This window comes from Chionomys nivalis, chromosome 22 (assembly GCF_950005125.1).
Source record: "Chionomys nivalis chromosome 22, mChiNiv1.1, whole genome shotgun sequence".
NCBI lineage: Eukaryota > Metazoa > Chordata > Mammalia > Rodentia > Cricetidae > Chionomys > Chionomys nivalis.
The window spans coordinates 46135678-46149453 of record NC_080107.1 but is presented as its reverse complement, the minus strand read 5'-3'; the positions used below and the strand labels follow the sequence as shown (position 1 = coordinate 46149453).

Below are 13776 nucleotides of genomic sequence, written 5' to 3'. Positions count from 1 at the left end.
CAGTCAGGAAGCAGAGACAAAGGCTAGTTTAGCTTGCTTTCTCCTTCTTACACAACCTGAAACCCCAGCACAGGGAGGGTGGTCCCCACATTTAGAGTAGATCTTCCCACCTCAATAACCTAATCTAGATAATCCTCACAGGCATGCCTGATAATTGTTTCCACAGTTAAACCACCATCTGTTGTAGCAAACAGACACCCGGAAGGAGAGTCTCAGTGAGTCTAGGTCAGGTTGGCCCGTGGGAGACTGTCTTGACTGATAACTGATGTAGGAAGACCCGTCCATTGTGGGAGGCACCACTCTCTATGCAGGAGGTACAGAGCAGTGGAAGAGAGGGGAAAGCTGGCTGAGAAGAAGCACGTAAGCAAGGATCTATGTTGATTCTCCTGCTCTTTAGTGTGAATGTGCTGTTTTAAGTTCCTGCCTTGACTTTCCCCAATAATGAACTGTAGCCTGGAACTGTAACCCTAAACTTCTTTTCTACCTTTCTAAAAGCTTCTTACCAGGATAGGTTTTACAGCACCAGAAATGAAACTAGAACAGATGGCAACAGAACAATACAAACAAAAATGGTCTACGAATGCACACCCCCTGGGTAGGCAAGTGCTGAGCACTGAGAGCCTCAGTTCAATCCTTGACACACACCAAAAAACCTAGAAAGTGCCGGTGATGATGTGGAAGAGTCAGAATCCAACATGGAATCCGGGCAAGAATGTATAATGGTGCAGATACTTTGGATAATACTTTGGCAAACAGATACAGGAGGACCATGAGATTCGGTGCCTTTAAGCAGATACAAACAACACGGCAGACCTAAACAGGTATGTGTACACCCAAGCCCACCATAACCAAAAGGTGACAGCAACTCAAATGACCCTCAACACATGGATGGTGAGTGAAAAAAGGTGCATACATATAATGCGGTGTTAGTCAGCACTAAAGAGCCAGGAAATTCAGACCCAGGCTTATGATGTGGACCAACTTTAGGAAACTGTGCTAAGTTGAACAAGCCAGACACAAAAAGGCAAACAATGCAGACACCACTAACATGAGGTCCCAGAGCAGCCGAATTCACAAAGGGTTGAGGAGTGGGAGGGCACAGCTTCAGTTTGGGAAGTTAGAGAACTGGCGACGGACGGTGCTAACAGCTGCGCAACCATGGCAACACCCAGAGCAGCACAGGACTGGACACTCAGAAACAGTTCAAGTTTACCAGCCATTGGGGGCTAGCACATCTCAAATAAATACAAGTGTCCTGGGGGTAAGCAACATTCACAAGGCCCCGATTCTGCCTTCTGAAGTTGTGTCCCTGCCTGACTGTGATGTCACCTACCAGGTAGAACACAGTGTGACGTCATGCATGAGGTGGAGCACACTGTTTCAGTGACCGGCACTGCTCTCAAACACTGAAGCACTTCTAAATCAACTCCACACTGGTAGTGTTCCTTCTGCACGCCCTGGAGGGTTTCAAGAACTAGGACACTGGCTCATGTGACAGCCGTGAACTCTCCTATGCTGTACTTTGTCCTCAAAAGCACAACTTGTATCCGGCAATAAACACTGCCAGCTGTTTCCTCTATGACATGTTCACTTCACTCACTTCCGAGTGACACAGGGGCTGTCCTTTCTTCAGACTCGTGGCTTCTCACTCACTGCAGTACCGAGTGTCCTCTCCATCCTTCCACACTGGATATAAAGACAGGCACTGGGCCTGAGACTTGATACAACTACTTGCTATATCATCACAGACATTCTGAAAGGACACAGACCTGGGTCACCCCACAAGTAATGCCAGTAAAGAATTTGGTGGCTTGGCTGGAGAGATGACTCTGAGGTTAAGAGCACTCACTGCCTCAGTTTGATTCTCAGCATCCATGTGGCAGCTCACAGTCTATAGCTCCAGTTCCACAGAATCTGTTACCCTTTTCTGGCTGTCAAGGGCACCAGGCATGTATATGGTGCACGTACGCACACACACACACACACACACACACACACACACACACACAGGCAAAATGCCCACACACAGAAAATAAAATAGTAAAAATAACTCGGTGATTGCTGTGATGTGGGGGCTGCTGCCCCATCCCGCACAGGCATCGCTGTTCAACCTGTCAGTGAGGAGCTCCATGTGGTGGTTTGAGTGAGAATGGCTCTCATAGGCTCATATACTTATTGGTGGAAGTATGTGACTCGGGGCGAACTTTCTGAGGTTTCAAAAGCCCGTGCCAGGCCCAGGCTCTCTTATCCTCTTTGTCTGTGGATCAGGATGTCACTCTCAGCTATTTCTCAGCACCATGTTGACATGCCTGCCACCATGCCCCCTGCCATGCTGATAATGAACTAAACCTCTGAAACTGTAAGCAACCCCCAGTGAAATGTTTTCCTTTGTTAGAGCTGCTGCAGTCATGGTGTCTCTTCACAGTGACTAAGACACTACAATGTCAGACTTGAAGCCAACGTGACCCAAAGACCCTGAGAGCGCTAAAAGGACATCCTAGGCCACGGTCCCTTTTTGAACATGGCAGCCACTCAGAAAAAGGCCATGCCTCCACCAGCCTACAGCTCCAATCACACCCCATGTTTCTGAAGCACGTGGAAAATGGAAGATTCTTTAGAATACTTCCTCTGCCTTTCCCTCAGGAACAGAAAGTAAAAGCTAGAGGTAGGGGCCACCAATCAAGTTAAGCAGTGTATTCAGAAGCCAGTCCTGTCAGGTCATGACACCAGAGAGAACTGGAGAGAGCAGGAACCTGGCTGCAGGTTCCAAGGCCAAGTGGTCAGCAGATCTTGGCAGGAAGCTGAGCATGGGCAACCACCATGCCCCTCCAAGGCTACAGACTGCAATGACAGATGACCTGAGAGAACCCCCAGTGTGTGGTGGGAAAGAAAAAGGCAGGGCTCGGGCAGCTTCTCCTTAATGATTTCCTTTGCTCTTCCTCAAGTTCAGCCAAAGGGAATCAATCCAGAGACAAAGGGGTGCACACGAGCCCCACACATACTCCTCGGAAGCCATGCTGAAAAGCATTCTTGCTCACGCAGTCTGCACTGCACCTAAACATGCCAAAGTCACCGCTGAGGCCAGGTGACAGATCAATGGGTGACGAGATGAGGAGAGGCGGTGACGCCAGGCTTCGTCTGACCACGCGCCTCCAGATCCTAGAGAGGGGGACCAAAGGTCTGGAAGAACATTGCCCGCCCCTTAGTCAGGGCCATATGGTGGTGACACTGACCCTGACCTGTTAGCAGAGCGCTGGTCCCATGCTTCTCTGTGGGGACTTCCACTGAGGGAACATGGCTTCCTGGACTATGGAAGTTACTTTTCAAAGAACAGAGTGAAACACACACTGCAGACCAGCTCAAAACCATCCTATGGAGATGACGCCTTCATCTCGCCTCTCACCCTCCTGTGCATACACTTCCTCATGGGAAGAAGCCAGGCTGTTTTCATAAATACAGAAGTCTCATACCGCCACCTAGTGGAAGATACAGGAATGACCTCCATGTGCCCTTGGTCTAGACCAACAATTGTCAACGGTTGAGTCCTGACCCCTTCTCAGGAGATGCCTAAAACTATCTGCATATCAGATAGTTACAATTCATAACAGTAGCAAAACCACAGTTATGAAGTAACAGTGAAAATAATTTATGGCTGGGGTCACCACAACATAAGGTTTCAGCGTTAGGAAGGTTGAGAATCACCATTTTAGACAGAAAATAACTTCTCCGTAGAGTCTCTTCATTGCAGAACCTGCTGTGCCATAGGCCAAGCCCTTTCTTGCCATCCTCAGCTAGGATCAGTGTGGGTGAATCATCACAGACCAATCTCCAGTCACAGTCAGGGCCTTAAGACAAGATGGAGGACCAAGTGGGGAAGGCAGAGGCTAGAAGAAGCAGTGGAAGGAAGACGGTGGATCTTAATTTAGAAACACCAAACCAAGCAAGGAAGAAAATTATGAGACCGGATAGCCAGTCCTACCCAGTGAGACCTGTCTCAAAAACAGAAAAGAAAGACAAAGGGCTGGAGTGATGGAGTTATGAGCACTGGCTGCTCTTCCCAGGTTCAATTCCCAGCACCCACATGGCAGCTCACAACTGTCTGTAACTCCAGTTTCAGGGGACCTGATTCCCTCACACAGACATACACGCAGACAAAACCCCAATGTACATAAAAAGATAACTAAATCTTTTAAAACAAACACAAAACAACCCCCAAAGTGAAATAACTTGACATAAATTATCAAGCCTATGGAATTATTTGCAGCTAGTATATTATTTTCTACATTTTGTAAAATGAACCCATATTCTTCTAACAAAAACAAGACAAAACAAAGGCTCAGAAATAAAACTCCGGAATGCAGTTGGCTGAGCAATTTCATGTGTTCCAGGAGCACTGTTCCTCCACCTGGTGGGCCAGTCCACAAACTAGTGCAGACCTGAAACACACCGGTCACTCCCCACAATACAAAGGGAAGTGCTGGGACACCAGGCAATGCAGAAGTCAAACATGGACACAGGGTGTGCTGCAGTAACCAGAAGGATGCTGAACACTGCCATCTCTACCCGTGGGACACAGCTCTTTGACCCTTCCCAGACCCCAATATATTCCACCAAGACAAGATTTTCTACTGGATTTAGTTTAGAAAAGTGAAGATCTTGGGCCAGGTGGTGGCACACACCTTTTATCCCAGCACTCAGGAGGTAGAGGCAGGAAGATCTCTGAGTTCGAGGCCAGCCTGGTCTACAGAGTGAGTTCCAGGACAGCCAGGGCTACACAGAGAAACCCTGCCTGGGAAAACAAAACAACCAGGAGTCCAGCTGAAGGGCGGGAGGAAAAAGTATATGAGCAGGGAGGTCAAGATCATGATGGGGAAGCAAACAGAGACAGTCGACTTGAGATAGTAGGAACTTAGGAACTCTGGACCCATAGCTAGGGAGCCTGCATGGGACCAACCTGGGCCCTCTGAAAGGGGACATTTGTGTGGCTTGGTCTGTTTGTGGGGCCCCTGGCAGTGGGACCAGGATCTGTTCCTGGCACATGAACTGGCTTTTTGGAGCCTATTCTCTATGGTGGGATGCCTCACCCAGCCTTGATGCAGAGGGGAGGGGTTTGGTTCTGCCTCAACTTGATGTGCCAGGTTTAGGTGACTCCCATGGGAGACCTTATCCTTTCTGAGGAGTGGATGGGAGGTATGGGGGGGGGGGAGTGGGAAGAGAGGAGGGAGGAACTATAGTTCATATGTAAAATGAATAAAAAATGTAAAATAAGAAACAAAAACAAAACAAAATTTTAAATAATTTTTTTTTTCAAGACAGGGTTTCTCCGTAGCTTTTGGTTCCTGTCTTAGAACTAGCTCTTGTAGACCAGGCTGGCCTCGAACTCACAGAGATCCGCCTGCCTCTGCCTCCCGAGTACTGGGATTAAAGGTGTGCACCACCACCGCCCGGCTAAATAATTTTTTAAAATGTAAATATCACAATCACAATGGACAGCAGGACACAAGGCCACTGCCCCAGGCCTTCCTGTACAACTGTCTCTGTCTCTGTTACCTGCTTCCCCACCACACCCCCAATTCCTGCCTGTCCTGTGCCCCAGTTCTCAGCAGGACAAATGCCAGTGCAGTGGGGGGGACACAAGGGAGCACAAGGGAACTTGCCTTTTCCATCTGTGGCTGAGGCTTCTTGTAAATGTCTGATTGACCTAAAAATGACCATGTGGAGAGCAGAGGTTAGTAGAGGAGCCTGCATTCTCTTCTATTTCTGGCTCTAGTAGCTTGGGACCTGAACCCCCACTGTAAACCAAAAGGGTCAGACCAGATGACTGGACAGCACCCTCCCTAACACAAGAGGTCTCTCTTTGTCAGACCACATTTGGCCATTTATGGTACTCAAGCTGAGATGAGGCTGCCCTCTGCTGGCAGAATCCGGGTCAGCACGAGGGGCAGTGGAAACACCCATCATAAAACTTGGCTCTCATTCCCCCAGCCACCCTGTCCCTAGAAGACAGTGAACATATTGAGCAGCCCTGTCAGGGTGTAGTGACCCGAGAGAAAGCTGTTGCTGATTCCTAACTGAGGTCTAGCAGCTGTGCAGGTCTAGGCTTCATGTAAACTCACTGCACTTGGTAATATTTACAGCTCTGGAAACGGCCGTCTCTGGCAGCGCTGTAATAAATGACCACCATCACTATGCTCCAGGAAGGGGACATTAACATTACTAAAGATGCCATGAAGCCAGGCTCTGTGGTGCATGCCTGCTATCCCAGCACTCAGGAGCCCACTCAGGCCAGACAGAGCTACATAGTGAATCCCCACTCAAGGAACAAGACAAACTAAGAAAGACTTGGAGCTGCAGGCACAACTCACAGCCACAGGGAAAGCCTGCACTGAGCAGACAGACAAGGAAGGACAATGGAGGCAGGCCAGAGATCTGCGGGTGGGGCTCCTGGTCTAATGTTGACGCTGTTATCTACAGATAAATCACACCTAAAAACCTCAGCAAAGTGCTGCCCCAAACTTCATGAGAAAATGAACACACGAATGCTATCAGCAGGAAGATGGTTTATGTTGCTGTTGAACAAAGGCTGGCTGAATCAAATGTTTCAGAAATTCAATAGTGCTATTTATTTGTAGTTAAATCTTGATGTGTATGTGTATGCACACCCCCATGTGGAGGTCAGAAAACAACTTGCTGGTACTGGTTTTCTCCTTCCCTCATGTGGGTTCCAGGGATGAAACTCAGGTCATTAGGCTTGGCAGTTACTGAATCATCTCACTGGCCCACTGATGCTGCCTCTTCCGTATTTATTAGCATCTCATCTCTTGCAGCAACTTTTAGGATGTGCACCATAAGGAATATCGTCATTGGGTACCTTCTCAGTGCATGATCAAGTGACAAAAAATGACCACTGGTGGTTTGGTGGATCTATACTTGCAGTGGTTTAAATGAGAATGCTCTCCCTACCCCACTCCCCATAGACACATACACTTGAATACTTGGGCACCAATTGGTGGAAGTGTTTGGGAAGGATTAGAAGGTGTGGTCTTGTTGGAGGGGGGTGTCACAGAAGGTAGGATTTTGAGGTTGAGTTAGCACTTTCTGTTTTCTATTTAGAGATCAAGAAGTGAGGTCTCAGCTACTACTCCTATGCCATGTCAGCCTGCCTGCTGCCATGCTCCCTGCTATGATGGTCATGGACTCTTAAACATCTGAAATCATAAGCCCGAAATAAACTCTCTCTTCTATAAGTTGCCTTGGTCACGGTATCTTATCCATGGCAACAGAAAAGCAACTAAGACAATGCTCATCTGGGACCCTTGACTTTAGTGTTCCAACAATGACAGCCGTTAAGAATAGGACCTAACTCCTGCTTCTCAGCAAGGTCTTTACTACCTGACAACAGCACTGGCCATCCTGATGGTAACAGGGCAGGATGGTAGGGCAGCTGAGGAGACTGCATGGTAGTGGTCTCACCCCAATTTCTTTTTTTCTGAGACAGGATCTGGCCTCAAACTTGTTATGTAGCAGAGGATGATCTGAAACTTAGGATCCTTCTGCCTCTACCTCCTCCATGCCAAGATTACAGATGCACCACACTGCCTGTTATATGGTACTGGGGAAGAAACCCATGGCTTCAAGCATGCTAGGCAAGAACTCTGCCACCAAGGCCACATCCCAGCCCTCCTAGTTCTCTATACCAGCAGCAGTATTCATATATAACATATATAACATGAATACTTATGTTATACAAAGACTGGGGGGGGGGTGACTCTAACTAGAACCAGGCTCTCAATATATAGTGGCTGGATAGTATACCCGACAACCTTAGGATTCTGGAAAGCACTGACTCACTCCCTCAACACTCACAGAGCATGAACTGCACTGGAGAAGCTACGAGCCAGACACAGGATGAGCAGGGAGCTGTGCTGTCATCAGCCTGTTCTTTCCACCTGCACCTCTCTGCCAGGGTTCACGAAGACTGTCCCCCTCACAGGGCACGGCAATGACACCTCTTTTCACACAGCTGAAGCACGAGCCGGAAGCCTGACATTTCTGGGTCAGAGACGTCACTCTCCGGTGCCCTAACCCCTGGGTGGCCTGAGAACAAGCACTAGTTTTATGTCAGAGTCTGTTCTCATTTTCCATCTAAACCGGCAAGAAGAAGGATTCTCCTACTTAGCCCTTACCAAATTCTGGCGGACATTTTAACTTCCGCTAAGCTTTCCCTTCTAGAACCTCTTGACTGGGTTAGAGCTGGGCCTTGTGGCCTATGGGCCAGACCAGCTCTGTTGAAGTCCCCTGGTGACTCTCAGTAGCTAAGGCCTGGGGTATTGTGAAGTCCCAGAATCCCACCCCTAGCTGTTATTTGGGACAGCCTGGGGTCCACAGGGTCGTCTTTTCAGACACCCATGTGAGTCTGGCCTCACGCGTGCTGCCTTTCTAAGTCACTTACCACACCACTGGGAAGAGGATGGCCCCGCAGCACAGCAAGTCAACCAGGAAGAGAGAGTCCTTCCACAAGCCATACTCGGTCGTGCCTTCCTCGGTAGACTCTATGATGATGTAGGCCACATTTGCCAGCACCTACAACAGAAGACGCCAAGGCATAAGTGGCTATGACAGTGGCCTGAAGTGGGAAGTCGCCCTGTGGCTGCAGTGCTACTGTCACCCATAAGCCCCTTGAGAGCCCTGCCTCTCAGCTCGCCAACCCCTGAACCTATCAGGCCTGTGACGGGTTCTAACCGCTGCTTGACTTCCAAAGTGGGTACAGCTTCCTCCTGGTCCTCTGCTGGGCTACAGAAACCTGAGCCTTCTCATATGGTAGTTTGACTCCCTTGTACTGCAATGGTGAAGAAATTGTGTTAAGAGAGATACCCAAGGAACCTCAGCTGTTTCTCTTCTGTCCCATCAGGTCTGCCCAGTCCAGGACACAGACTCAGTGAAGAATACAATATCCCAAACCCCAGTCACCAAGATTGCAACTAGGCTGCAGGTCAAGCCTACCCAATAAAGATACCCCCCAAATCCCTGGCCCCCAGAATGGAGATTTACTACTTGGTGTTGCTTCAAATCATTAAGTCTGGGGTGGTACGTAGCCATGGGTAATGGGAACACTTTGCTTTGGCACCCAAAGCCTCAGGCAGTCCCAAAAGCTACTAAGCACGTGACACTTCACATCCAACAGCCAGGATTCCAACCCTCCTCAGGCCCAGCTCTTCCTGAGACTTCTTGGTCCTCAGGAACAGCAATTCCTAAGTGGCTGATCCAGAGAAGAGAGGTTGGAGCAGCAGGAAGTGTGGATATGAGACTGCTCCACTCCTCATATGGGCTAGCCAGTCTGGCCCTACCCACACAGCCCATCCTGAGGCTCATCTGCCTCATGTCTTGCTTCTATTTCCAGAACTGAGGCTTTGCCTTGTGATTTTAGCCCCACCCTTGGGCTCTCAGCAACAATGAAGAGTTTTCAGCTGGCTTAATTAAGAAGCCACTGTGCATCACGGAAGTTTCTGGTCTGTGATGCTTCCTCCAGAAAACCCACGAGCTGTGATGCAGAGATAATGAGGCATGTTGAGGCTGGAGAGAGCACAGCAGCTAAGATGCTTGCCAAGCAATCGTGAGGATCAGAGGTTGGATCCCAGCACCCATTTAACAAGCCAGGGGTCCTGAACACACTGTAACCCCAGCTTAGAGTGGGATGGAGACAGGACAATTGTTGGGCTTGCTGGTTTCTAGACTAGTCTATAAACGCAACCCAGTTCACACAGACTGCATGAAAGGCAATGCTGAGCCATGCCCCACAATCCTCTTCAACATCACTTTACTCACTCCTGCTGCAGGTAAGGGTTAGGGCGGGGCTCAGCAGAGTGTTTGCCTTGCCTGTTCAAGGTCCTGGGTTGCGTGCCATGTACCACAAGAAAAAACAAAGGAAAAAGCAAAGAAACTCTCTGATATTCCTCATCGCAAAAGGAAGCTGCTTAGACCTTGGTCAGGACCTTCCCAGACCAGTCCCATTGTCTAAACACTAACTTCCTTATCTTTAGTTTCAAACATCCTTATTTCCTTGGGGTGATATTCAACGTGGCCCTGCGTGTTCACCTTTAGGAGTCAGCAGAACAGAGGGTTCTTCATCACACCCAGCTCAAGTTGGGGGAGGAGTCAATGGACAAAACAGCCTGAATCTGCCAGAGGAGCATGAACATCCCAGAGTGCAAGGAGAACTCAGGCTCTGCCATGACATGTAGGCCCATATTTCTACATGGTGTGACAGCCAAGCTTTTGGGCCACGGTTAGTACCTGAAGCAGGCACATACCCTTGCAGACAGGCTGTCGCAACCCTAACAAAAGCTCAGGATACGCCGCTCCTTTGCTTTGTAATTATGTATATGCCTAAAAAGAGGTGTCAATTTCAAGTTAGTGACAGTGCTGCAGACGTGACTGTAGTCCTGCTACCCCAAAAACAGAATGTTAGTGAACTTCCACCTCGGTTTACCTTGGGGGAATAAAAGGTGTTTGGATAATAAACATGGGTGATCTTCAGGATCTGAATGAACCCTGAGACTCCCTTCCGATATTGCTGTGTGAAATGTGTCTCAATTATTCCTGCGCCTCCACGCTGGTCCAGAGAGAGAAAAACAGTTTATGTTGGGGCATCAGACCCCAACAATGACACACCCACCAAACCATGGCAGGGCACGGAACCCCATCTGCCTGGAGCTGGCCCTGGTGGTCTGGTCACTAGCAGACCTTAGCCTGTCTGGTTCCTCTGACAACAGTGTCACAGCTATCTGTGACCACATTCCTTTTCTTAAACAACCAGTCAAGCTCCATCTCCATTACAAGACCCTTCTAGACATTCTGAAAACCTACAACAACTGGTTTAAGCCACAGGTCTGGAGCTAACCCACGCTTCTCCCTGCTTGCTGAATGCTACCAAGCAGCCAATCAACCCCCAGAGATGACCCAGACCCAGAAATTTCCCTCTTCCTTCCTCTCCTGCCAATCACACCTATGCTAAGGTCTTAAATGGGAGGAGCTGACCTCACCAAAGGCATGGCTGTGACCAGGCAGCTGGGAAGAGGTACCAGGCCATGTTGCCCTCAGTTCCAGTCTCTGCTTACTTGCATGGACTGCTGGTGTAAGGCAAACCACAGGTCCTCCAAACACAGGGTAAGTTAAAAAATGTCAGCCCGGGGGGGTTGACCACCATGCAGGGTATGCCCACCCTGCAGGGAAACTCTCTGAAGCTACTCAGTTCTGCAACAGTGGAGGGCACCTGAGCCCACTCAGGAAGAGAAACCTTCTGCTAGAGGAAGCAAAGGCATGAGAGCATTTGTTCCTCATTTTTCTGCAGCTCTCTACCACAACTGAGGATGCTCTCTGTCTGAAGACGAGTAGCCACCAGGACTTCCAGCACACTCCTGATGCCTAGGTCTGTCAGTCAGAAAGGGAGCCCCTATCTGCAGTCTGCAATGGTAGAAGCTCAGGACTCCAAGCGAGCTGACTCCCTACAGACAGGTCTGGAGCTGAGTCCTGTCCAAAGCCAGGGAGGACTGACAAGTCAGCCACAGTTCTAGTACCTGCAGCGGGATGACGATCATGAAGATCTTCTTGTCTTTATCAGACAAGATGTGCTTGATGAAGGCCCAGCCAGTGCCGATGAGAGCGATGGTGATGAACAGCAGCGCCCCCTTCAGACTGGAAGACAGAACATTTCACAGATACCACCAGGCCCTACAGACTCCAGTCCTGTTGGTCACTCTGTCAACTCATTCCATGGTTCCACACACCCCCAATCTCTTCTTCTTTTCTTTAAGATTTATTTGTTACATATATGAGTGCTCTGTTTGTATGTATGTATGCATGCCTGTGGTTCAGAAGAAGGCATCGGATTCCATTATAATGGTTGTGAGCCACCATGTAGTTGCTTGGAATTGAACTCAGGACCTCTGGATGAGCAGCCAGTGCTCTTAACCACTGAGCCATCTCTCTAGCCACCCAATTTCCTTTTATTTATTTATTATTTTTTTGAGACAAGATCTTACATAATCAAAGCTAGCTCAAACTTTTAACTCAAAATGCAGTCAAAGATGATCTTGAACAAGTCCTCCTGGCTGTCTCCACCTTCTGAGTCTAGGGTCATGGGTGTGCACCACTATACCTGATTTCTACAGTGCTGGGGATGGAGCAGAGGGAGTCATACATGCCTGGGAAGCACTCTACCAACGGAGCCACATCCCCAGTTCTAGCCCGTAAACATCTTTGGAAACCCTTTCATGGTGCATACACTGGCGCCACTGTCTTGTGGGTCTGCATACTTACAGATGAGTTATGTAGTACACAACAGCCCAGCCTTCAATTGGGAAGCCCTGCGAGGAGATGTAGTGGTAGTCGATCTGAAATCAAACAGCTGTGTTTCAGAAAGGCTGGGCCATGCACCTCAGTGCAGGGCGAATCAATATATGACTCCAGGAAAGTTTGGGATGGGGACTGGGTTGTGCCCGCCCACTCCGCCATCTAATACCTCCACTGCCAAGTCACCAGCAAGTACACCAGTGTGCTAACACACTTAACTGAGAAAAGTCGACAGAGGCTTAAAAGACCCAACATTTGGCCCAGGTCACTCTCTGAGTTTACACTGGCAAGTGCTCTCACTCCCCAGTCAAACACACTGCCTCGAAGTCCTACTGCTTATAGTTATAGGTCAGTAACAAGACCTGTGTAGAGGGACCTGACTTCAACAATCTCCAAGTTTAGACACTAGGGACCGCCAAGCATTGTAACTTATGAGGAAGACTCTGACAGAACTGGGAGAGCTGGCCATGGCAGAAAGCCCTCATTTTCTAAATGGCATCTAGATTTTAAAGTGGCTTAGGGCCCTCCCAAGAATCTGTTAACTTATATCCAAAGGGGTAATTACCCAAGTAACTGTCATGCCCTGTTGTTTTAACTGGGTGTATTTTTGCTTTCTTCTATGACTCCATTTTCAAGTGTAGCAGGAGAGCCAACCACATGCACTTTATACACACCTTGCGGACCCAAAATCAGGGAAGCCGTGATCTTGGCTCCACAGGCAAGCTCATTTTGATGTGCACCAGTTCTCAGTTCTTGGGCTCCTGGCCATTGTAAGATTTGGTTTTTTCCTCCAGAAAATTTACTGATACTGAACTTCACTGGCAGGAATACAAGGGTGCCAAGTAAAATGAGGGGAGTTCAGCAACGACCCAGCAGGGAGCACAGTGTCTTCAGATGACAGGAACATGCGGGATGTGTGTTTGATTTGCACAGAGACCTACATTTGTAATCTCAGCACTCAGGAGGTTAAGCCAGGAGAATCATGAGTTCGAGGCCAGCCTGGACTACAGAGTGAGATGGTCTCAAAAACAGTAAGAACAAAAGCCAGTGTTCTGGAGAGACTGTGGCCTGTAAGTAGGTCAGGAGGCTGAGTTCACTGGCCTCATGGCCAGTTCTCTGCACAAGGGACTCTATGAGAAACACATTCTTTCCCTCGTCTCCCACTTTTCCTCTGCCTTCTAACTTATTTTCCCAATCGGGTATGCACATCCTTCACTTCATAAATGACCCCAAAGGCTAATACATACTGCATGAAACACCAAAGAAAGAGACTTGGTGAAAGGAAGGGCCGCCATCAACCAGTGAATTTTAAACACTTCATTCCTATAAAAAGAGAGAAGAAGGAATTAGAAAATTCCACTTCCCAAAGGCAGCCACAGGCTTTTTTTTTTTTTTTTTTTTTTTGAGACAGGATCTCTCTATATA

General features: G+C 48.6%; 1 protein-coding gene across 1 annotated transcript in view; it reads right to left on the bottom strand.

The window, feature by feature from the left end:
• The window catches only part of Gpr107 (G protein-coupled receptor 107), a 62234-nt gene that overhangs the window by 20455 nt on the left and 28003 nt on the right, over nt 1-13776 (bottom strand). The window contains exons 10-14 of the mRNA XM_057754888.1: nt 13599-13674; nt 12319-12392; nt 11577-11694; nt 8453-8583; nt 5658-5701 (exon numbers count right to left, since the gene is read on the bottom strand). Of these exons, the coding sequence (XP_057610871.1) occupies nt 5658-5701; nt 8453-8583; nt 11577-11694; nt 12319-12392; nt 13599-13674 (443 nt within the window). The remainder of the gene's footprint in view (nt 1-5657; nt 5702-8452; nt 8584-11576; nt 11695-12318; nt 12393-13598; nt 13675-13776) is intronic.